General features: G+C 45.1%; 2 protein-coding genes across 4 annotated transcripts in view; one reads left to right on the plus strand and one right to left on the minus strand.

Annotated features, from left to right (window-relative positions):
• The window catches only part of NRAP (nebulin related anchoring protein), an 89708-nt gene extending 65957 nt beyond the window's left edge, over positions 1 to 23751 (plus strand). For 2 of the 3 annotated variants that reach the window (XM_014593405.1, XM_014593406.1), the window contains 9 exons: positions 4529 to 4633; positions 4971 to 5078; positions 5946 to 6257; positions 13307 to 13411; positions 14509 to 14607; positions 16456 to 16560; positions 19866 to 19973; positions 21463 to 21774; positions 22539 to 23153. In XM_014593405.1, coding sequence (XP_014448891.1) covers positions 4529 to 4633; positions 4971 to 5078; positions 5946 to 6257; positions 13307 to 13411; positions 14509 to 14607; positions 16456 to 16560; positions 19866 to 19973; positions 21463 to 21774; positions 22539 to 22787 — 1503 coding nt within the window. In that variant the 3' untranslated portion in view covers positions 22788 to 23153. Of the gene's footprint in view, positions 1 to 4528; positions 4634 to 4970; positions 5079 to 5945; positions 6258 to 13306; positions 13412 to 14508; positions 14608 to 16455; positions 16561 to 19865; positions 19974 to 21462; positions 21775 to 22538; positions 23154 to 23196; positions 23206 to 23342 lie in introns of those variants that run through there. The other variant, XM_014593407.2, reaches the window with a different exon arrangement.
• Positions 23752 to 23921: 170 nt separating this feature from the next.
• HABP2 (hyaluronan binding protein 2) overlaps positions 23922 to 25233 on the minus strand; it is a 43730-nt gene continuing 42418 nt past the window's right edge. The window contains exon 14 of the mRNA XM_014593408.2: positions 23922 to 24215. Coding sequence (XP_014448894.1) covers positions 24045 to 24215 — 171 coding nt within the window. The 3' untranslated portion in view covers positions 23922 to 24044. The remainder of the gene's footprint in view (positions 24216 to 25233) is intronic.

Raw genomic sequence — 25233 nt, forward strand, 5'->3', positions numbered from 1 at the left:
TGGATGTCTGCAGTGGAGGGGAGAGGCAGGAGAAGAAATCTTACTGCATAAAAATCATCTTTTCAGCCTTAATCGGTTCTATGTCTCCTTAATAGTTCTCTTACAAGTTTGAAATAAATGAGCTTGCCAGAGAATAAAGTTTTGAATCATCTTTAGTTTTTGAGAGTCTCTTTCCAACTCTAACTTTTAGAAGTCAGTAGAAGTTAGTTGGGATTTGGCTGTTTATACTACTAGTTCTCATCTTCACCCTAAGCCAAATAGTAAGTCTGGGAAAGGTGAAATCCAAAGGCGTAGAATTCATGAGCTCGTATAGTGTATAATCTGTAGTGATCTAATCACGGTAATTATATCTATACAGCGAACATTTATCATTTTTTGGTGTTGAGAACTTTTAAAATATTCTCCCCTAGCTTTTTGAAATGTACATAATAAATTGTTGTTAGGTATCGTCGTCTATCATCTTGCAGTGTTGTTGCACGCTAGAATTTATTCCTCTAATCCAGCTGTAATTTTGTACCTGTTACTCAGAATCACCCAATCCCTCTTTCTTCCATATCTTCCCAGCAATTGTGAATAATGCTACAATAAAGATGGATGTGCAAGTGTTTTTCTGACTGAAGGTTTTCCTAGCCTCTGAGTAGATACCTAAGAATGGAATTACTGGGAACCAGCAGTTAGCGTAATGGCTATGTTGCTGGACTCCCACGTAGTTGACCGCAGTTCGCGTCCTGGACGCGGTGGCTTAAAACTCACGCCGGGTGCGTGTGCGTGCGTGCCCAAGATCCCGAGAGGAGAATGGAGGAGAAGGGATTGCGGCGTGTCCATCCCCCCTGGGGGGTGATTTCTCGCTTTCTGTCTCTATGTCTCTCTCTGTCTGTCTGGCGCGTGCATGCGCCCTCTAGTGAAAACCTCTCAAAAAAAAAAAACTAAAGAGCGGAATTACTGGGTCATATGGAAGTTCTATTTGTAGATTTCTGAGGAACCTCCACATGGTTTTCTTTAGTGGTCATACTAATTTACATTCCCATCAACTCTTTTGGAGGGCACCCTTTTCACCCCAGCCTTGCCAACACTGAGATCAACTTTTTTAGCTTCCTCATATGAGACAGAACATGTGCTATTTCTCTCTCTGTGTCTAGCTTATTTCGCTACATGTCGTATCCTCCAAACTTATCCATGTTGTTGAGAATGACAGGAGTTCTCCTTTTCAGTGGCTGAATAATATTCCATCATGTGTAGATGACACATTTTCTTATCTGTTCATCTGTTGATGGACATTAAGGTTGATTCCACATCTTGGTTATTGTGAATAGTGCTACAGTAAATACGGGGTGCAGATATTTCTTCAACATGCTGATTTCCTTTCTTTTGGATATATATACTCAGTGGTGGGATTGTTGGATCAAATGATAGTTCCATTTTTCATTTTTTAGGACTCTCCATACTGTTTTCTATAATGATTGTACCAACAAAAATGTGTGAGAGTTCTTTTGTCTCTGCTTCCTTACCAATATTTTTTTTTGTTTTTCATCTTTTTAATAATAATCATTCTAATTGGTGTGAGACGATATCTTCTTGTGGGTTTGATTTGCATTTCTCTAATGATTAATGATGTTGAACACTTTTTCATACACTTTTTGACTATTTGTCTGTCTTGTTCTGAGAAATATATGTTCAGATCACGTGCTCTTTTTTCATTTTTTCCCTGTATTATCTTTTTAATTTAATTTTATTTTTTATACATTTGATCACATTATTTAGCTTACAAAGTGAATATTTCAACAGGTGAACATTTCTCCCTAGTCCAGTTGATAAAGCTATAAAATATCTTCAACAGATAGCACCACACCTCCCCGTCCTGTCACTGCTCTGCCTCTGTATCCCTCCTCCAAATGTCCTTCCCCAGGCCCTTTAAATTGGTTTATTTGGCTTTTCTGTTGTTGAGTTAAGTTCTTTGTATATTCAGGTATTAGTCCTTTGTTGGATAAATAGTTCACAAAATTTTTTTCCTATTCTGTTGGTTGTCTCATCATTCTACTGATTGTTTTCTTTGCTATCCAGAAGCTTTTTTAAGTTTATACTACCACTTGTCTATTTTTGCACTTATAGAGTTCTTTTACCTCCTTGGTTAAATTTATTCTTTATGTGTGTGTGTGTGTGGGTGTGTGTGGGTGTGTTTCTACTGTGTTTGTTTCAGCTAGCTCATTATTGGTGTATAAAATGCTACTGATTTTTGTGTGCTGATTTTGTATCCTGCAACTTTACTGAATTCACTTATTGGTTCTAAGAGGTTTTTTTTTAGCGTATTCTTTAGGTTTTTCTAGATATAAGATCATATTGTCTGCAAATTGGAACAATTTGGTTTTTCTCTTTCCAATTCAAATTCTCTTTATTTCTTTCTCTTGTCCAATTTCTCTGGCTAGAACTTCCAGTGCTATATCATGTAAAAGGGATGAAGAATAGGCATCTTTGTCTTATTTCAGTTCTTAGAGGAAGTTTTTAACTTCATTCAGTATATCTGCTTAGTCACACGTGGCCTTTATTGTGTTGATAAATGTTCCTTCTATTCTTAATTTGTCAAGAGTTTTCATCATAAAGCAATGTTGAATTTTATCAAATGCTTTTTCTGCATCTGAGATGTCATATGCCTTTTATCCTTTATTCTGCCAATGTGATATAGCACATTTATTGATTTGTATATGTTGCATCCCTAGGAAGAAACCAACTTGGTGTATAATATTTTTGGTGTGTTGATGGACTCAATTTGCTAGTATTTTTTTAATACTTGTGTGCATATATTTATCAGGAATATTGGTCTGTAGCTTTCTTCTGTGTGTGTGTCCTCATTTAATTTTGGTATAAGAGGTCTCATGGAGTGACTTTGGGAGAATTCACTCCCCTTCAATTTTTGGAAAAGTTGGAGAAGAATTGGTTTGCTCTTTAAAAGTTTTGGAGAGTATGGCAGTGAAGTCATCTAGTCACAGGCTTTCCTTTGATGGAAGATTATTTATTTATTTAAGTTTGTGAAGGAATAAATGCCCAAGAGTGCAATTTCTAAATCATATGGAAAGTACAGGATTTTGTTTGTTTGTTTTTGTTTTTGCTACAGGGCACATGCACTCAACAGAGAGAGAGAAAGAAAAAGTGAGAAATCACCTCCTCCTGCACACAGGGGGCTGACCTCACTGCAATCCCTTCTCTCTTTCTCTTCCATTCTCTCAGGATTTGGGGCATGCACACACATGTGCCCAGTGTGTTTTTCAAGTTGCTAGGTATAGGACTCAAATCATGCAGTTGGCCATGTGAGATCCAGTGCCTTAACCTCTGGACCTGATGGAAAACTTTTAATTACTGGTTCAATCTTGTTACTTGTTACTGATCTATTCAGATGATCTATTTTTCTTTCATTTTTATTGAGGAATTTCTCCATCTCTTCTAAGTTTTCCAATTTTTGGCATGTAGAACATAGTAGTCTCTAACCTGCTGCACATTTTACTTAGTGATTCAATCATGTTACTTGTTGCTGATATATTCGGGTTTTCTATTTTCCTTTAATCTTGGTAAGTTTTATTTGTTGACGAATTTCTCTATCTCTTCTAAGTTTTCCAGTTGGTTCGCATATAGTTCATGGTAGTCTCTCATTGTCTTTTTTATTTATGTGGTTTCATTTGTAATATTTCCATTTTTTTTCTGATTTTATTTATTTGGGACTTCTTTCTTTTTTCTTTGTATGGCTAATAGTCCATTTTGTTTACTTTTTTAAAAAACCTTTCTATTTCATTGATCTTTCATATTGTGTTCTTAGTTTCAATATTATTTATTTATGCTCTGATCTTTACTGTTTTTCATCTACTAATTTTGGGTTTAATTCATTTTTGCTTTGTGACATTATGAACTTTAAATTTATATTTCACTTTTCTAGTCTACTTTGTGAACTGGGTGCTCACAAATGCCTTCTACAATGGCCTCTGGCCTTTGAGAACTCAGCCATAATACACCCATTTCTAATCACGAGAACAGATATTTTTATACTGGATGAGGCCATTGAGGCAACATTGGTGTGAACACACCAATAGAAAGTATCTCAGGCCTTAGGAGAGTATGTAGACCAGCGTTTCACAATCTCCCTTCCATCATGCAGACCTGCATTTCCCAGATTTGGTATCATCTTTATGTTGTGTCCTCAAGGAAAATGTTTGCAATGTGAGCCACCTCAGTAGTATTCTTAAATTTATTTTTCTTTCTTCAGCCTATTATGTAGCAAAGCAAATTGCAATTTCTTATACACTCCTTTAACATTACTCAACTTGATTCATGAAAGACTGTCTTTATTAAAAAACAAAAAAACAAAACAAAAAACCTTGCCCAAAGCTGAAGGTGTATTCATGACACAGCAAACAGCTTTTTCTATAAGTTTCCCCAACTGCAAACAAGGGACATCTGTACTACCAAAATACATAGCACTTATCCTCTTTCCTTCCTTCCTCCCTCCCTCTCTCCGTCTTTCTTGCTTTTCTCCATTTGCCAGCGTCTCTATAAAGCTGCCGGAGAAGATTTGAGACACCAGTACACAATGACCCTGGGTCTGCCTGAGTTCGTCCGAGCTAAGATGAATGCAGCCAATCTGAGTGATGTAAGCCTTTCTGGTTGCTTCAGTTCAAGCATGCTCCACAACTACCTATGTCTGTGTCTGTGAACTGATCTAACAGGGACATTGCTGTTGTGCAAGAAAGCTTTTTAAAATGTGTTTCAGATGCCCATGTTAAATGTGCCTTTTCACAAATGTGAGTACATATGTGTGCTTACAGGGTGTGTGCTAATGAGATTTTCTCCACAAAATAGAAATCGATTCCGGAACACTGTGCTACAAATGAAAGGGTTAGCCTTTGTTCATTGACTCATGTAATATTTTTGTTTTATTTTATTTTATTTTTTTTTTGTAACAAGATCTACATGTGTTCCCACTTTAGGCAAAATACAAGGAGTCTTGGCATAATCTTCGTGCTCAAGGCTACAAACTGACAATAGAGGCTCTCCCCTTCCAGGCTGCTCGGGCCTCTGGAGACATAGCTAGTGATGTGAGTTGAATGATATGACCTTCCATCTTGCCTAATTTCTGTTAACTTCATGTAAAACAATGTCTACGGCTGATTTTCCTGAATTAAAGCAAATCTATAACCATTTGAGACAGGATGTCACCTGCAGAATATATTAGTTATGAATGAGATTCTTTGACGGAGGGAGGGAGAGAAAGGCTCTGTTAATCAGAGACTAAGCTCAGGCAAAGGGCTCCCACAGGAAGGAAATTATGATTTATTTCTAATTGCAATGTGTAGGCAGCAGTCCCCCTGTAATGTGCGAACTGCCTGTTTTCTAACTCCACCCAGAATTAGAAAGAGAACTTGGATAGAAATGGCAATGCAGCCCGAACACGTCTCCCTCTTGGCTCTCTGTAGTTTCGCGCGTTGGTGTTAGGATTTGCCAGCTGTGTTCAGCCACTCTGTTGATAACGTCCATAGCTTGGGGACATGAAGGTGACTTTCTCCTTCCCACAAACAAATCACAGAAAATGTGGACTTCAAATAAATGGATCCTGTCTTTTGGGTTTAATGTTTTGCCAAGCGCGAACGGATAAAGCACAAATTTTTCTTTTACCCTTTGTGATAAATTCCTTTTGGCCATAGGACACGTAAGGGGAGCGAGGCCTTTCCTTTGGTTCTGAGGATCTGATTTTAATTAGATAGGAAGAATGGAGCTGTGTTTTAATTGTTCATCCTCCAGGGAGGAAGGCATGCTCGCAGGCCAGCCCCACTGTGATTTTTTCTTATAATCATCACTTCCTAGTGTAAGAAAGAGTGATTTTTCTTGAGTGTGCAATGAAAATGCACAGATGGAATTTAAGCAGGCTGAATACCAGCCCCTGACCAGCTGGTTCTCCCTTCCAGTTTCTCTACAGATATGACTTTGTAAAGGAGCGAGGGAGGCTCATTGGCGTCCGGAGTGTGAGTGATGACCCCCGACTCCAGCACTGCCGGCGGATGGGTCAGCTGCAGAGCGAGCATCAGTACAGGAAGGAGGCAGCCAGCAGCCAAGCCCAGTGCCACCTCCCCATGGACATGGTGAACCTGGTTCATGCCAGGAAAGCCCAGGCCCTGGCGAGCGGCCATGACTACAGGACACAATACCACGAGTTCACGGCATTGCCGGAGGACCTGAAGATGTCCTGGGCCAAGAAAGCACATGCCTTGCAGAGTGAGGTAAGGGTGCTCCTGGAATTCAAACTGTTCCAACCTACTTGCTCCCATCAAGCCTGGGAGTGAATCTCAGCTTCCTCTTTTGCCTTTCCCTGTCCCCTACCTCTGCCTCCAACTGTGACTGGCTTGGTCCATGTCATCCAAACTGGATACATTCATTCAGTCATTCAACATATATTTTTTGAGTATGTGCCCTGTTACAGGCATCATTCTAGGCCCTGGGAATGCAGCAGTCAATGAGAGTCAAACATTCTTGTGCTCATGGAATTTTCATTATGCCAGAGAGAGATCAAATGATAAATAAGTACAATAGATTGTGTGTCAGATGGCGATGCATGCTATGGAGACAAATAGAACAGGGAAGCAGGTAGCAGGGTGTTGATGGTGTGTGTACAGGGACACATGCAGTTTAAAATACAGAGTCGGGATAGTTCCCATTGCAAAAGTGGCATCTGAGCAAAGGCCTGAAGGAAACAAGGGAAAAAAGAGCACTTCAGTCAAACAGAATGGCAAGTTCAAAGGCTAAGAACCTGGGCAGGTACAACCTTGATGTATTTGCAGCAAGGGTGAAGCAAGCGCGTGAGAGGGGTCAGAGAGAGAGAACAGGGCCAGGCTATGTAGAGGAAGGATGATGGTGGTGAGCTGATATGAATAATGCAACCAATGCTGACACTCACCCACTGCTTGCTATTATTTTATCCTTATTGCTGTGCTCTTGGGTGGGGACAGTGTTGCTCCTGTTTTATGGAGGAGACCACGTGGAAGGAGTTCAGTCAGGGCTGGTGCCAGAACTCACACTCTGAATCCTCCTGCTCTCTTGGAGGAAGCTCAGAGCAGGGGTAGTCCCCTCAGAGTGCAGATATAGACCCAGAGACCTAGACAGGGAGGTCTTAACCCCAGCAAGGGTACCAAGCAGGTGGAAGGAACAGTAACTCCTCTCTCATGGTGGAAATTTTTGGAATCAGACTTCAGAGATTCAAAATCCAACAGCTCCGGGAACCAGCAGTTGGCGTAATGGCTATGTCGCGGGACTCCCACGTAGTCGACCGCGGTTTGTGTCTCGGACCCGGTGGCTTAAAACTCACGCCGGGCGCGTGTGCGTGCGTGCCCAAGATCCCGAGAGGAGAATGGAGGAGAAGGGAGTGCGGCGTGACCATCTCCCCTGGGGGGTGATTTCTCGCTTTCTGTCTCTATGTCTCTCTCTGTCTGTCTGGCGAGCGCACACGCCCTACAGTGAAAATCTCTCAAAAAAAAAAAAAATCCAACAGCTCCACTACTGGTTTTGTGAATGTAGGCAAGTCCCACACCCTCCCTAAGCTTGGGACATGGTACCAATGACAATGGGATTGTGACACACAATGTGGCAGGCACTGTGCCTTGCATCATCCCTCTAGACCCCCCAACAACCCTGGGAGGAAGGTGCTCTCATTAATGAACAGAACCTATGTACTGTTGTCACGTTAACCCTCATCACCTATATCAGGGCCTCTCAGCCTCAGCACCTGTTAAGCTGGATAATTCTCTCTCTGCGCCCCTTCCTGCACATGGCAAGGTATTTGGCAACATTCCTGGCCTCTATTGTATAAGTGCCCACAGCACCCGCCTCTGTGACAATGGAAAATGTCTCGAAATATTACCAGATCTCTCTGTAGGACAAAAATTATACCAGTCGAGGGAACCAGCAGTTAGCATAATGGCTATGTCACTGGACTCCCATGTAGTCGACTGCAGTTCGTGTCCCAGACCCAGTGCCTTAAACTCACACCGGGCACGTGTGCGTGCGTGCCCAAGATCCCGAGAGGAGAATGGAGAAGGGATTGCGGTGTGACCATCCCCCCTGAGGGATGATTTCTCGCTTTCTGTCTCTATGTCTCTCTCTGTCTGGCGAGCACACGTGCCCTATAGCGAAAACCTCTCAAAAAAAAAAAAAAATTATACCAGTCGAGAATCTGGTTCTCAGTGAAGAACTGGTCTACATGAGTCTCTTAGCTTGATAGTCGATAGAAACACTAGAATAACTATTAGCTGTTTTAATTTGTCCCTACACCAGTCTCCCAATTCCAGTTGTCTTCAGGGCAATGACTATTCTTCATTTAGTTATAAGTGGCAATAAGCGAGGTATTATAAATACATAATCAGTTATTACTATGAAATCTCATTAATAATAATCCTTTGATTATTCATCATGATTTGTTGGCACTGCAGTAACACACCATTCACCATAGAGTAGAGTGAGCTTATGTGGGCCCCGCACAGGGGACTTACTTCCTGAAGTGCCAGCCCAGGTTCCATGAACAAAGATCTTCTTGCTAAAAGATGATCCCAAGGCCCTCGAGAACAGCTTAGAGCGTGACTGTGTGGTGCCTAGCCAGGAACCCTCTTTCAGTAGCCTATTTCTGGGAAAAAGAGAAACCTTCTGGGGTACAACAGGCCCCAGAGATACAGAGGCCATCTAGGAAAGGGCAGATGGGCCAAGCTGGGAGTCAGATGATGGCGTTAGAGGCCCAGCTTTGTCATTTACTGGCTATGTGTCCTTTAGAAAAATTTAGGACCAGCAGGTGGCATGGGGGTTGAGGTACTGGATTCCCATATGGCCAACCACGGTTCACATCTGAGAGGCTTGAAAATCATGCTGGGAGCATGTGTGTGTATGTGCAAAATTCCAGGAGGAGAATGGAGGGGAAAGGATTTTGGTGTGGCCGTCCTCCCTGGGCAGGGGGTGATTTCTCACTTTTCCTATCTCTGTCTCTCTTTGTCTCTCTCCAGGGAACACATGCACCCTATGGCAAAAACCTTTTAAAAAATAATAATAATTAGGGACCAGCGCATGGTTTAATGGTTACATTGCTGGACTCCCATGTAGTTGACCGCAGATTGAGTCTCGGACTCAGTTGCTTAAAACTCACTCCAGGCACATGTGAGTGTGTGCATGCCCAAAATCATGAGGGGAGAATGAAAGAGAAGGCCATCCCCCTAGGCAGACGAGTTCTCGCTTTTTGTCTCTTTCTCTCTCTTTGGTGAGTGTACCCACTCTATAGCAAAAATCTCTTTTAAAAAAAAATCAAAAACAGAATTAAAGGTTTTAAAAAGTTTATTTCTTCCATAAGAGAGAGAGAGAGACAGAAGCAGAGAGAGAGACAGAGAGAGAGAGAGACAGGCATTCCCAAAAGGATCCTCCTGCCACAATTTACCTTTAGTCTCAGCCAGCCCAGGTCACAGCCATAAACATATGTGTACCCAGTATGTTTCAGGAGGTTCTCGGACACAAAAATGGGACCTTCCCATATGGGTTCAGCTGAGTTACCACTGCACCCCCACCTGAACCCTGACCCCACCTGACCCCACCCCTTCACTTCCTAGGCCTCCATCTTTCCATCAGAAAAGCAAAGAGGTTCAAGTTGATCCATGATCTCAGACTTTCAGGATTCATGAGACATTTTTTTTTAAACTGTGGTATCGACATAATGTCAGATGTTATTTTAATAAGTGAGTAAAAACTAAACAATACCTCATTTATGTCACTGTTCTTTCTGAGGAGAAAGGCAATTTTAACACAGTAAAAAGTAGAACATAATCTTAAAAGAAGTTCTTCCCAAGAAACAGTAGTTGACAATCTTATTTTGACATTTTAAGAACAGGATATGTGTTAAATTTTTGAATGGTAAGAAATTGTTGCTTAAATTTTAAATGATCATATTGTGATATTGTGTTGTATATATTGCTTGTAAACTACACTGGTTGATTTGAGAGTCTGAACTCTGATATACTGTGAACGGTAGACCCTAAAATGTCCAGCTGATTCTGAGACTTCAGCTTGATTGCCATCATTATCAAAAATCCAGTTTCACATGCCAAATTATTATTATTATTTTTGGAGAGGTTTTTGCTATAGAGTGTGTGGGCTCGCCAGAAACACAGAGAGAGACAGAGAGACAGAAAGCGAGAAATCACCTCCCGGTGGGGGATGGCCATGCCACATTCTCTTTTCCTTCATTCTCCTCTCAGGATCTTGGTCACACACGCATACGCGCCCAGTGTGAGTTTAAGCCACCAGGTCCAGGACTTGAACCATGGCCCACTATGCGGGAATCCAGCAACATAGCCATTATACCAACTGCTGGTCCCCATGGCTATATTATTGAGAAGAGAAAACAAAAACTCAACAGGCGCTCACTCGGTTTAGCAGGCTAGGAGAGGACAGCAACCCCCGTCCTTCAGCTAGTGCTGCCTCGCCACCTGGGCCAGGGAGCAAGCTTTGTATGGGCCAGAGAGAGCCAAGAGATCTCACTGTGGGGCTAAGTTCTTCTAGGCCAGGACCACCCACATTGTGCCCAAGTCCTGCTTGCCTCAGGAACCCACCTGAGACACAGGCCCTGGCCCAAGCACTGTTTACCATGGACAGGTGCTCGTGCCATTGCCTCTTAGGTCCTTCTCAAGCCTGCTATTCCATGCTCGCTCTATGGCCTCACACCAGGGCTGCAGGGAGTCAGCAGAGACAGTGCAGGCCCTGCCCTGTATAGCCGTGTAACCTCAGCCTGTCTCCTTAAGCTCTCTCGGCTTCAGTTTCCCCGACAGGAATAACGAGAACTAAAATTTATGGATGCTCACCCTGGGCCAGGCATTAGTGGAAGTATTTTGCACAGATAATCTCACTGAATACACTGGTAGGTTCTAGTATTATTCCTGTTTTTGCAGATATGTCAGTAGGGCTCCAATGATCTAAGTAACTTGCCCAAGGCCACAAGCTGGCAGGGAAATGACTTGCTCAGGACTCTACGGCTAAAAAGAATCCCAGCAGGGCTTGCAGATATTGTCTGTGAACTCCTGGCTCAATCTCTGACTTGCTCAGATGGCTGAGAACCCAGGTCCCCTGCTCCTGAGTCTGTTCTCATAAGCACCCTATCAGAACAAAGCAGCTGATGGCTCTTCTGAGAGTCCAGTCATTTGAACACAAAAATTGTTCCATGGATGAAAATAAGAACCCTTCATTTGCAGGATAGTATATGGACTTGATGGGGTGAGGGGTCTAAAGCAAACCCCACCCTACACAAGGTAGTGATTATAATGTTTCTTATTAATATGACAACTACATCCCTTTACCCCCAGGCTCCTCCTGGGCTCCATTGTTGACACTGTTCCTGCATTAATTAGAACTCAGGGACTGAGAGCCATAGCCTGTGCATTTGTGACAGTACTCCCAAACGGGGTACTTGGACACCCCATGTGTGACTCAGAAGGTGGCTTCCAGACCTTAATACGTGTATGCAAAGGAGCGAGGCTAGCATTTGGGGACACCCGCTTCAGTTGGGCAGCTTGGGAGGGTCTCTTATTAATCTTAGAATTCTTCTTCCAAACCATCTTCGGGTAGCGGTTTCTTCTCCACTTGTCTCCCCTGTCCCCCTGTTTTATCGTGAAGTCTGGGGCAGGTGTGTTGTTTTTAGGGTCTACGTGAATAGTCAAAGCTGGGCTGGGAGCTGAGATATCAATAGACAATTCATTTATAAGAGAGTCTGTGGCGCAGTCAGATCTTTGGGGAACCCGCATCTTGCTTTCTGACTTACCTGAAATCGTACTGTTCAGCTCAACAAAAGGCAAGTTGAAAGCACGCTCCCCACTTCATCTCGCTTATGAAAGGAGCAAGGCCGGCTGTGAAGAGGCCCTGTAGGATTATTCTCTCCAACTTAGAAATTTATCCAATTTTCTCTGTTCTTTATCAGAGTGGAAGGCAAAAGCTTTGCCGGTGTAGACTGAAAGATCGCGGTATACAAAGCAATCTTACTGACATGGGGTTTTGAAACCTGCTCCCCAGCCTGAGTGATGTCTCCCTGCACCAGTTGGAAAGCAGAGTCGAATTTGCACAGGGGCATTAACCAGCAGACAGTAGATCAGAAACGGACCCTCTTTGAGGCCAGCTGTGAGGAACGCTGTGAATCCTGAAATGAAAGGAAACTAAAAAGGCCGAGAGGCTGATTTTTGCACTGATATTTTGCGTTACAGCAGAGCTTATATCTAAATTAGAGAAATGCCATCAACTTCGTTTAGATCCAAATTTTAGATTTCCTTAGAGAGCCTTTTTCCACCTTTAAAAATGCCTAATTTCCATAAAGAGAAGAAGAAAAGCATTCAGGCAACTGTCTCATTGTAGGTGACAGTGGGCGGATCAAGGACTCCTAATAAGATTTAATGTTTTAGGAGGCTCCTAATCAGACCTATTGTCTTAGAGCACCCCATATTATTTTCCCCCCGGGAATGATACTATAGTCCTGATCTTCTGCGTCCTAAAAACAAGGAAAGAGGAGAAGGCTAGCCTAGTTTTGCAGTATAAGCAAATCATAATCAGCAGCAGAGGGAGGAGGAATGTGAAAAGATGAAAATGGCTTGCTCCATATTAGTTGGTTGTTTCTAAGTTTGTTTCATTGTTTAAAATCCTGCAATAATTGACTTTCTGCTCTCTCTGGTGTCACAAATGCAAGAACGAAAATCTAACGTGACGAGTGACTTTTGTCTCTGAGGACTCGCTGGGCTTCGGCTATGCACAGAGGGGTTGCTATGGACCTTGTAGCATCATGAGAGAAACTGAGTCACATTTCGGTAAAGCGATTTGCTCAGGTCACAGCAAGCAGGTGTGATCCGTGTTCAGAGCCCTTTTATCAACTCAACAGTGTGTAGGAGGTTGCTGTTTATGTCGGCGGTCCATAGCCTCACTTGCAGAATGAAATGAAGTAATCCCACTGCTACCTGGAGTCGAACATGTATCTCAGCTCTTTCTTTAAGTGGTCATTCTCCTAGGTCATTACCTTCTGCTTCAAATCCTGCCAACTCCCTGGGGGTAGGGAAGGATTTTGTATCTTGTGCAAAATTAATTATTTACTTCCTAGAGGAATGCGTAAATCAAACAGTTCGACTTGAGGGCATTCAGAATATGCCTCCCAGGAAGATGCTGAAATGCTGTGGTGAAGCATTATTGCAACTGTTACTAGTCAAGGATCTTCTTGAAAGGCCTTGTAGGTCTTGGACACTCTCCCGATAAATGCCTGATTTTCTTGCTGCAGTTGCGATACAAGTCAGACCTGATTGGCATGAAGGGCATAGGGTGGCTGACGCTGAGATCCCCGCAGATGGAGAGTGCAAAGAAGGCTGGAGAACTCATCAGCGAGGTACCATCGACCTGTTCCTACCAGAACTCAAGGGCAACCTAGCATTTACTTTTAAAGAGTGAACCTATTTATGGAGTGTAGATCCCCAAAGGGCCCCCAGCCACTGGACTCCCAGTGTTTTTCTGGGGCCATCTGCAGCCAAGCCCCAGGACAGAATAAGATTTCTTCCACATGAATGATTGCTAGAAAACTAGAGGCATGATGTATTGGGTTGTTGGAAATATGACATTTTTTTCCATAGAAAAGTACATCATGACTTTTTTTTTTCTTTTCTGAAAGGGATTTTTGCTATAGGGCACATGTGCTCACCAGAAACACAGAGAGAGACAGAGAGATAGAAAGCGAGAAATCACCCCTCCCGGGGTGGAGGGGGATGGCCACGCCGTAATCCCTTCTCCTCCATTCTCCTCTTCAGTTCTTGGGCACGCGGTGTGAGTTTAAGCTGCAAGGTCTAGGACTCGAACCACTGTCGACTACATGGGAGTCCAGCGACATAGCCATTACGCCAACTGCTAGTCCCCATCATGACTTTTCTGATGACCCAATATTAGGAGATTCTCCCTAAATACATTCTGTACAATTATGGTCAAACTTGGTTCTTTGTTTTCATTGGGAGAGAGAAGAATTTGCCACTCACCTACTGAGTTTACTGATGGTGCCCAGGGTCCAGGGGCTATCTGATTTCAGACAGTATTAAAAGTTGCACAGGGAAAGATGACCACCGTATTGATGGCCTGGGGATTCCTGCCCTGGAATTCCCTTGAGAGCGACTGCCTCCTTTACTTTCTTTTAACAGAACATATTTGAACAGAGTCTGAGCAGGGCCACATTGATACCAAACCCTATCTTTTATCAAATTCTTTATTGTGAGGAGCCATGGTATTTTGTAGCCTCCTTCATTAAGAGAGTAAATACTTAAAAGACATTCTTGATCTCAGAGGTAGTCTTTTCCACACTCTTGGTTGTTAACAAGAGAAGAGAGACTTGTTTTCCAATAACATAATTGACACTGGTACTGAGAAGGCAGGGTGAGGCTGCATTCAAAAATGCATGATGTTTGACTGTGTTTTGTGGGAATCATTTTCTCCCTCTTTTAGACCAAATATCGTAAAAAACCAGACAGTATCAAGTTCACCACAGTGGTAGACTCCCCAGACCTGGTTCATGCCAAGAACAGCTACCTGCACTGCAATGAGGTAGGTGCTTTTTCACTCCTCATCCTAAGCATGCACTGGGGCACTACTGCACAGTGGTCAGTGCTTCAGGACACAGACTCTGGATAGATGTGCATGCACACCTGTTGTCTACTACCAGGGGATCTTGGAGCGATTACTTAATCTCTTCTAACCTCACTTCCCTTTGAGGTGGTGGAGTGGGGGGGATAATGATAACAATGATTTTATCAGATTAGGCAAATCAGATGAAGATTAAATGCACATAAAGCTTTTAGAGAGCTCCTGGAATATAGTAAGTCCTCAATAAACGCTCCTTGTCATGATTTGACTCATAATCATAATGATAATAATACCAAGTATTATTGATGATCCCTTACCAAACTCTAGGTTAGATATATATCTTTTGTTTAACTGCCAGAGGGTGCATATGCTCTTCATAGAGAGAGAGAGAGAGAGAGAGAGAGAGAGCGGGGCAGGGGGTGGGCAATGGGACCTGATCATGCTGCAATCTCTTCTCCATTTCTCCATCCCGTCAGGATTTGGGGCACGCATGCAGGCCCAGCATGTTTTTCAAGCCACCAGGGCCAGGATTTGAACTGCTGTTGGCCATGTATTACCCAGCTCCCTTTAACTACTTTGGCTACAGAACTGACTGGATACATCTTAATTGCCTATAACGAAAACAGAATTAAAAGTTTAATATAAATCAATTAGAAAAATTAAGAAGAAACTACTATATTCAAGATTTTTTTCTTTTATTTTCTGTATAATTTAGTCCTAGTTTCTTTCTCCTATATTTATTTCAAGGAATGGGAAGTTAGGGTTTATTTTCCCCCTGACATTGTCAAGAGATCCAGTTCTGCATGCACAGTGACAAAGCTGCTCTATCCTCAGATAGAATCGGAATGATCTCATTGGTTCATCTTTGTAAAGCCCAAACTGAATTTGGGAATGGACTAGAAGATTATCATTTCCTCTTTAAAAATAGATGAAACTCAGACCAGCAGATGGCATAATGGTCATGTTATGTTAATGGTTATGTTAATGGTTCCACATGGTCAACCATGGTTCGAATTCTGGACCTGGTGGCTTAAAACTCATGCCAGGTACGTGTGCATGCATGCCCAAAGACTTGAGAGGAGAATGGAGGGGAAGGGGTTGTGGTGTGGCCATCCCCTCTGAGGGGTGATTTCTCACTTTCTGTCTGTCTCTCTGGTGAGCTCATGTGTCCTATAGCAGAAATCTCTAATAATAATAATAATGATAATGATAATAAAAATAGATGAGATTCAAACATTTTCTAAAACTGTTTGCAGTTCTTAAATTGCTACTTAAAAATAGCAACCAAGATAAACCTTGATTTGTAAGATTGTGTCTTCCTGGGACCCACTGGGTTATAGAAAACTTAATTTCTTGAACACATAGTAAGACATTATTTGATAGAAAGGACTTATCAGCTATGTGTAATGTTATCATCAGTATTATTACTATGACTGTGGATGTTAAACAATAAGGCATTGGGCTGAATGTTGTTACTAGTAAAAATCATGTCCCATGCTCAGTTGCAAAGATCTCTGGAATATCCATACATCTTAAGTTGTGTAAAACACACAAGTATGACAACCAGGATGTTGGTTCGTGATCCTTGGGGTCTATTTAAAACCAGTCACCCTCAGCTGACCTTGGCCACATAGGCATCCTCTCTCAAATGGTAGATTCAGGAGGGATACTCTCCATGGATGGGCTGGGTTCTATGCAATCCAGGGGACACTCAGGGGAGGAGAGAAAAAGGAATGTGCAGCTTTGCTTTTCACCTGTGTTTTCAGCAAGAGCAGTCCTACACTTACCATGAGCCTGTCTTACCCACAGCGCCTGTACAGGTCAGGGGATGCAGAATCTCTGCACAGATACACTCCGATCCCTGACCACCCTGATTTCACCCGAGCCCGCCTCAACGCGATGCATCTGAGTGACGTAAGTGAACCAGTGATTCATATGGTCTGTGCCTATTTTTATAAAATAATCTGGGCCCCAAATGGATTTTGTTTGTCAAAATAAGATCGAGTCCCAGGAAGGAAAAATTGGAACAGAAAAAACAGTGGACTGAGGTGGGGACAATGTGTATAGCTTTCAATCGCTTTCCTCATTGGGAGTCAGTATCCTCACCTGTAAAACGGGGATAGGGTTGTGTTAAACTGAGGTCCCGTCCAGCAGATTCTAGGCATGGCTCCAGAGACCTCAGTCGTGTTTGGGGCACAGTCAGGGAAGTGGTCCCCTGGTCTGGCAGATGTAGGCTCCTGCTCAGTTTGTTTCTCGGATCCCTCCCCTTGGCCTTTCAGAGGCCTAGCTGTGGAAACGGAGTTGGCGCCAGTGTCACCCTGCAGTTGGGAAAGCCGCTGTCACGGTAACCCATTCGGGCCAAATCAAGCGCACTCCTTTGTGCGTGGGACTGTGGCCTCCACACTTTAGTTTCCCTCGGACATGTGCCCTTCGCGTGCGTAACCGAGACGCTGTTTCCTAAACCCAGACTTGTTGTTAGCAGGAGTTGGAGGCCCCTGGTTGTAATAGAATAGGCGGCTGCTTGGCCAGCAAAGCTGTGATCCTCAGATAACAGGTAGAGAGGCGGTGGAATCAAAAGACACTGTCAGATCAGAATAACACAGGCTGAGTGTGTCGGCCTGGGGCAGCGCGGGGCCTCCCAGAGTCCGGCCATTCTTCCCTCCCTGGCCTGGCCATTGTGTCCTGGGGCTCCGTGCAGATCAACAGCTGCTACCGCTCACCCCAGAGGTGGCTGCCTCACAGGGGCTGGCGAGAGGCGCCTTCTAGTTAGCGTGTGTATTAGTTTGTTGCGTTTGTAAAGCCCTGTGGGATCCCACGCGGTGAATGCGATGGTGCTTTGTAAATATGAGTTATTATGACCATTTGATGCTTTTGAGGGATGTGTAAGGGATAATTTTAGAACAGCAGCTCTGGTGGGCTGACCTCCATCTGGGGAAGCAGGACCTCCCCCTCAGCAGAGCTGGCACAAAACATCCAGCTCATTAATGCTTCGAGGATGGGGGAAGGCCAGGCGTCCATGTGAGGAACTATTGGAGATCCAGAGCTGTGGGAACTGGGCTGAAACTGCCAGTTTGTTTGGGACCCAGCTTAAGGAGGACAGCCACCCCAGGTTGGTGACAGGAGCATCGTCTCTCTCATAAGGGACATCAGTCTGCAGAGTCCTGGAGCTGAAATTAGCCGCCAGGGTATGCGGATATGGAGAACTCATGAACCTCTTTTGAAAGAGCACTTCTTCGGGGGCGTGTAGAATGCGCACAATTGGATCAAGTGCTCTGTGAGGAAGATGTGGAGGGAAAGTGACCTTCCTGGGCAAAGAAAGCCATTGAGATGTGTAAGGCAGCCGAAATAACTCAAAATCAAATGACTCTAATGTGTGAGGATGAGGACAAAACTGTGCCCACTGTGATAAAGAAGAGGAATGCCCAGGGTTCCAAATCAAAGAGCCTACGGAATCTAAAGACTCCCAGTGGCAAGGCAAAAACCTCAACAGAATAAAATAACTCGGGGAGGAAGTGATCACAATCAAGCAAATAGTATACAGGGAGACGACAGCAGGAGAAAGGGAGCCAGTGCACTGGAGAGAACCCCAATTTGGGCCATGGTCTCTAGCTAGCCCTGAGTTATAGACACTTAGGAGCCGGGGTGCATTGGGTTCAAAGCAGGGTGAGTGTGGAATTGGATATGGTGTAAAGTTCGGCGTCATTAGCCCTGATCCGGTGCAGAGGCTTTCACGAGGAAGGCGCCATATCTCCCTCACAGAGAGTCACCAGGATTTGACTCTGTTTGCTATGGTCTTCTTTGTGAAGCCACCACGATGGGAAGTGCAATGCTGGGGGGGACTGCTGTTGTCATACGAGCTCCTCCCCTTGCCAATAGCTTTTAGTTTTAGCCACTAAACCCAGTGGAGACCCAGTCAATATAATCATTTGGGTTTTGTTTGTGATCCCTCTGTTAGGTGATCACCCCAGCGTTTACTGGTTCTTTATGTCCAGGGTCTTGGACAGAGTAGGTACTTGGCTCATGGTTTGTGGTTGGGTATTGCAGTCGGAGGTGATGATGAAGGTGGAGGTGATGATGGACTATAGTACATAGAATGATGCGACCCACCGTGCTTGGCCCCAGCATTTGGTGGTCCCCTCTTATTCTAGGCCCAGTGTGGGATGGGGTGGGTCCCTTGCTTTTCATTTGCCACTCCTCCTTTGCTTAACCTCCCCAGCCCCCTCTACAACAAATCATCAGCTTTGACCTGATTTTCCAGGTGACAAAGGTAAGGTTCTTAGGGCACCGTGACTTGCTATAGATCGCAGAATGAGTGAGTGACCTACATGATCTGGGGCTGTCACTTTGTCATCTGTTGGTGATGTGCCTCTCCTGCTGTCCCTCTTCTCTGGGGCTGAATAAAGTATAGCTCTCCACTGGGATCTCTGGATGACTCCTTTCATGGAACCATTCCCTTATCTTAAAAAAAATATTAGCTACATGAAGGCACAGCAGATTTTGATGCCTCTGTCGGTGATGCAGGTCTACCCGAGGACTAAGAGGATATGATTACAGACTCCCAGAGGGCATGTGAGAACAACTTGAAAAGGGAAAAAAATGAAAGAGGAAGATATGAAACACATGGGTCAGGTACTCGGTCAGGTTCTTGACAATAAATTCAATTCAGGTGAAGGCTCTTCCCTTCGTGCAGGCGCCGGAGGTATCTAAGAGAGGCAGCGTGCCTCATCGTGACAGTGTGGGCCCTGGCATCAAAGCCAGGCTGAGGGGCCCCAGGAAGTCAGCCGACTAACGAACACATGTGTGCCAAGACCCAAGGAACAGCACTTTTAGCACGTGGGAAGAAACGCAGTTCTGGAACTTTGAGTTTTGGCATCTAGAAGCTGCAAACCCGAGGCACTGAAAGTGAATGCAAGGCCAAGGAGTGGAGTGAGGGTCTCTGATACCAACAGGGTGCAGTGGATGAGTCAGACCCGTGGATGGACCTCAAGGGCAGGACTGACATTACATTGGGGCTTAGCAGTGAAGCCCTTCATGACCAGCCCCACCAATCCCAGAGCTGAGGAGTCCCCACAATTGGACCTGGAGCCATGGGCTCTGCCACCGGGAACCAACAAACTAGAGGGTACCAGTGTTTAGGAACCACTCCTGCAGAGAGCCAACAGCATGTCAGAGAGTGGAGTGACTCCCTGCTTACTCATGACTTTGTTTTCTCTATCTAGAAAGTCTACAGAAACTCTTGGGAGCAGACCCGGGCTGGAGGCTATGACTTCAGGCTAGATGCGATCCCGTTCCAGACTGCCCGAGCATCCCGGGAGATTGCCAGTGATGTAAGATGCCGCTCTCTCTCCTTCCATCACTAATGGGTTTTACTCTGGTCTTCCCAGTTCTGTTGAAGCTGAAACCCCAGGACCCCAAGAGAGAGATGATCTCCTCTCTGCACCAAAATGAAACACACATCATATTTCAATCCAAAGAAGAAAAAAAATGGGCTTTGTTTGATAAGAGTTTAGCCAGGCATTTGATATTGAGGAAGGTTGTATGCCTGCTCCTTTTTTAATAGAGGCACTCTTTTTAATTTAATTTTTTTTTACTTGTGGTAGAGAGGACGTACACTTACCAGAGAGAGAGAATGTGAGAAAACACTCCTCACAGTGAATGTTGCAATCCCTTCTGCTCCATTTCTCCCACGTTTTGTGATTTGGAGCATGCATGCACACCCAGTGTGTTTTTCAAACTGCTGGGTACAGGACTCACACTGTGTAGTCAGCTATGTGGGTTCCAGCCACCCTAAGCATCACACTACAGGCTGGCCCAAGAGAAGCACTCTTAAAAGTAGGAGTATGAAAACCTAGAAATCAATGAACATCTGATTGGTTTGTTAATATGCAATAAAGGCACTTCTTTTAGCAGAAGTGCAATGTGGTAGAATTACTTAGGACTTTTGCCTTGCCCTGCATTGACTATTGTTCAAATCCTGGCTTAGTCATGCAGCAACTGGCTGTTTGTCTTAGGCACATTGCTTAAATTCTCTGAACTCAAATTTCTACATCTATTTTAAAGTGTCTGGCACACAGCAGGCCTTCAGAACATGGCAGCTATTATCAAAGAGGAGGATGTCATTGACTAGGAAAATGCCCCTCCACACTAGATACATGCTCTCCTATGAAGAGGTCCCTGCTAGTCCACAGTGAGATCAGGACATAAATCAGGAGCAAGCACTCTTAGACATGCTTTTAGCAGTTCAATGTTGCAACATCCAAGCATGTGATGGATGGGTGGAGTCCTCTCACTGAGCAGGGTACAGGCCGGTTTGAGTGTTATACAATGCATGTGGCACTACCACTTACTTATCACGTGGAGGAGGACCACATATTAGTCTTTAACACTTCAGAAATTGAAAGCAAGACAAATGAGCCGGATCCTTCACTACGGGTGGTTTGAGGAGCACTGGAGTAGGTCCCTGAAAGAATAAAAGGAAGAGTGGCTTCCTTGAGAACATACACACTGCTCTTCCTGTTGGAGTATTAATTAAAGCAGCAGTGATACTAGTTGCCATCATTCCATGGTCATGAACCAGTGCCAGACATGACACCGAGCCCCATCTGTCTGAATCCTCTTAACCTCCTATGGGGATTCTCCTGTGTAAACTGGAACTCAGTGAGAGATTCAGTAACTGACTCAAGGACACACAACTAGGATTACCTCCCCCCCTGTTGAGCTTCCTGCGGAAAATCCCATGGACTGGCCCCATCAGTGGTGCTGGCTCCAGAGAGGAGACGGGCCCCCATGACCCACCTGTGCTCCTCTGACTTACAGTTCCGGTACAAAGAGGCCTTCCTGAGGGACCGGGGTCTGCAGATTGGGTACCGCAGCATTAACGATGACCCAAGGATGAAGCATTTCCTCAATGTCGGCAGACTCCAGAGCGACAACGAGTACAAGAAGGACTTTGCCAAGAGTCGGTCCCAGTTCCACAGCTGCACAGACCAGCCCGGATTCCTCCAAGCCAAGAGGAGCCAGCAATTGGCCAGCGATGTGCATTACAGGCAGCCCCTGCCCCAGCCCACCTGCGACCCAGAACAGTTGGGCCTGAAGCATGCACAGAAGACCCACCAGCTTCAGAGTGATGTGAGCTACCTTTCCCCGCCTTTTTGAGGCCCTTCCCCTGGTTTTCCTTCCCAAGGGAAGGCTGTAATCCCACATTCCATGTTACCTTCTGGGGGAAAAAGGGCTGCGATAAGATCCAGAGGAGTAGTAACAATAACAAGCATTTCTCGTCTCTACTGTGGATTGGGCTTTGTACCAAGTGCTTTCCAAGTATTGTGCCATATAGCCCACAGCAACCCCAGGACTACCTCATTTTACAGATGAGGAACCCAAGACTCAGAGAGGTTAAGTGACTTACTCAAAATCACACAGCAAATGAGTCGTAGACCTGGGGTATGAACCTCATTTAGTTTAATGTGAGAGCCCAGGTTCTTGATCGCTGTGCTGTACTGTTTCCAAGAGATCTTAGCAATTGCCTAAACTAGCCCTCGCACTTCCCCTGGGAAGAGACTGAAGCCCAGAGAAGGGACGCACTTCCCTAAGGCCAGAGTTAGTCAAGGTAGGAGTTCAGACTTGATCCAGGTGTCCCCACCCTCCTCTCCTATGGCAGCTCCTGTCACTTGAGTGGGAAGGTGCAAGGGATCCATGAGCTGGCCCAGCTCTCAGCACGCTGGGTGCTCATGCCAGGGAGCTTCTGCATAAGATGAATTTGCTCCCCTAGTCCTGCTAGTACTGACGTTAACATATTCTCTGGCCCGTGGCTGCCTTTTTATTTCTATTTCCTTGGCAATCAAACTACCCCAAACCCTGCTGACATACTCCTTTTGCTCCCTCCTTCCCTCAAGGTCAAGTACAAATCAGACTTGAACCTGACCAGAGGTGTTGGCTGGACACCCCCTGGCTCCTACAAAGTGGAAATGGCTCGCCGGGCTGCAGAACTGGCTAATGCAAGGGGCCTGGGTCTCCGAGGCGTTTACGTGAGTAGCAAGTTGCAAACCCACCCCAGCTTGCAAGGCCAGGGAGAAAGGCAAACTCAGTGTTTCTTTTCAAAGTTTATTTTTGGCCAAAGGTCAGCTGGCTCTAAAGAAGTGTGAAATGCAGCTTGAGCAAGGCGCCTAATTTCATGGGTCTGAGATGACCGTGCAGATGACACACGGGTTAAACTTCCTGCAGGGTTTTCTCTGAAGTCACAGCCATTAGTTCTGCAGAGGCAAACCTACTGGGGCTACATCAATCCTGGGCCAGGGCAGCCCAGACCGTGCCGACTGTTTGCTTGTTGCATTCGCAGGAAGGGTCAGGGACTCGCTGGCTACAACAGTCTGCATTCTGAACCCTACTTTGTTCGGAAGAAACATCCCACGTTAAATGAGGGATTCCTTGACTTCTTTCTCATCCTTGCCTGAGGAGAGAGTTTTCTTCTTGGAGGGGGTGGAAGAAGGGGAAAGAAAGGAAAAGGTGAGCATACTAAATGCCCCCAGAGTTTATGAGTGTATCCTGGGGGAGGGGGGCGGGGTCCTCCATTTTAACTTGGGGATAGGAAGAGTGAGCATACTAAATGCCCCCAGAGCATATGAGCGTATCCTGGGGGAGCAGGGCGGGGTCCTCCATTTTAACTTGGGGATATGTATGATTTCTGCAGGGGAGGCTAGAGCCGGTGGATGCTGTGGATCATCAGGAAGGAGAGGTAAACCCAGATGCCACTGAGATTCTTCACGTCAAAAGGAAGAAGGCGCTGCTGTTGTGAGCGATGTCCACCTTCGGTTCTTGCGAAGAGCCAGAGAGAAAAATTATTTGCCAGAGATGTGAATTAGACACTCTCCATTTGGGCAAGCTGTAAAAATGGCATACCAACCCATCCCCAGATCTGCCTTTACTAAAATAACAACCCCCAAAGCAAATGGAGAGTGTTGTATTTTTGGTCCTTTCTAATACCTAAGTGTGGATGGCTGGTTCTGCTGAGGACCTCGAGTACCCAGGCTGAGGAATAAAAATGTCAAGGTGGCACCCACTGACACTGGATGTCTTGTGATTCTGTGTTTGCGCATGTCTGAGGTGGGGCAGTCTCTGTGAACACTGATTTTCCAGAAGGTACAATTCTTGGAAAGGAAGCACACATTATATTCTTGGTGTTGACTCCATCATTTCTTGAGTTACTCAGGGAAGACGCAGAGGGAGCCTGATGGATGAAATGGCCCAAAATATGGACTAGGAAGGCCCAGGAAGGACAGCCATTGTCTCGGTTTAGAGCATGGACACTCCACTGTGTGGCCTCTTGGAGGTTCCAAGAGGTGTCCACTGCCACTCACAAGGTCTCCCCTTGTCTGGGTGCATAGGAATATGGGCCCTGAGGGTCAGAAGATAGTAGTAGCCTCCGTTTGGATGGTGGTTCTGATCCAGCTCAAGAACTTGGTAACTTGGGTGTAGACTCCTGGCTTCTTTCCACATTCCAGACCCCAGCTCACTATCCCAGAGACGTAGTAGGTGCCATCCTTCTCGCAGGTCAGAGGGCCTCCAGAGTCACCCTAAAGGAAAAAGAGGCATGAGTTTAGCCTTGTGAACCAAAATGCGCTTGGCGATGACCCCGCCTCTGGGAGTAAGGGGTATTCCATGGGGTGGAGTCACTCATTTGCCAGCTGCTGTGGGCTGCTCTGGAGGTAGGAAGGTACTCTTCTTGCCTCCCATGTAAGGCTCTAAAGGGAGAGACGTTAATACTGGCCTTCATTCTGAGCCTATAAGGGCTAGGCAGAGAAGCTACGGGGCTGTGGTTAAACCCCTACTTCCTGACACTTAATCATATGGGAATTATTACTGTGAACTCTTAGTGGCCCATGACTTTCTCCTTCTGGAAGCTGACTATGGGAGCAGTGCCTTATTTGAACAGAGCCCTTCCAGGGCTGGCAGGAAACACACAGGGAGGGCAGGACTATGAGGCCACGTGGCTGCTTAGGGATTCTACATGGTCTGTGAGGTTAGGTCTTAAGGGTTGCACATTAGGCTCTACCACATGCTAGGCATGTAACCTTGGGCCCCATCTTCTCACATTGTAAACTGTGGATAGCAATAGATCTCCCCAACAGGGGTCTTGTGAGGATTAAGTATTTGAGAAGTGCAGAGAACAGCTCATATGAAGTGGCAAAGCTAACGGTGGTGAGGAGGAAGAAGAAGGCTCATGACTGGCAAATCATTGCTGGGTACCTTAATAGAGAAACTCCATCAAGAAGCCAGGACTGGAACGTGACGATGCCAGGTTTTCCCAGGCAGTTGGTGGTTTATGAGGATAACAGATAGAACATTCTAAATTGTGGTGTTCTTGGGAGTCTGAGAAGAACATATCCCTACAGAGAAGGCTTGGGGAAGGGAGTGGACTTTGGCTTGGGGAAGGGACCTGAAATCACTTCAGCACCAGGTGAAGGAACCATCATCATCTCCCTCTCTTAGTCAGCACAAGTCTCATCAGCTTGGGGTTCTCAAAAGTCCTGGACTAGGGAGAATATCAAGCCCTAAATTGACTTTGGCCTTGGTGATACTTAGTTTGCTAAG

This window comes from Tupaia chinensis, unplaced genomic scaffold (assembly GCF_000334495.1).
Source record: "Tupaia chinensis unplaced genomic scaffold, TupChi_1.0 Scaffold140534_1, whole genome shotgun sequence".
Classification (NCBI taxonomy): Eukaryota; Metazoa; Chordata; class Mammalia; order Scandentia; family Tupaiidae; genus Tupaia; species Tupaia belangeri.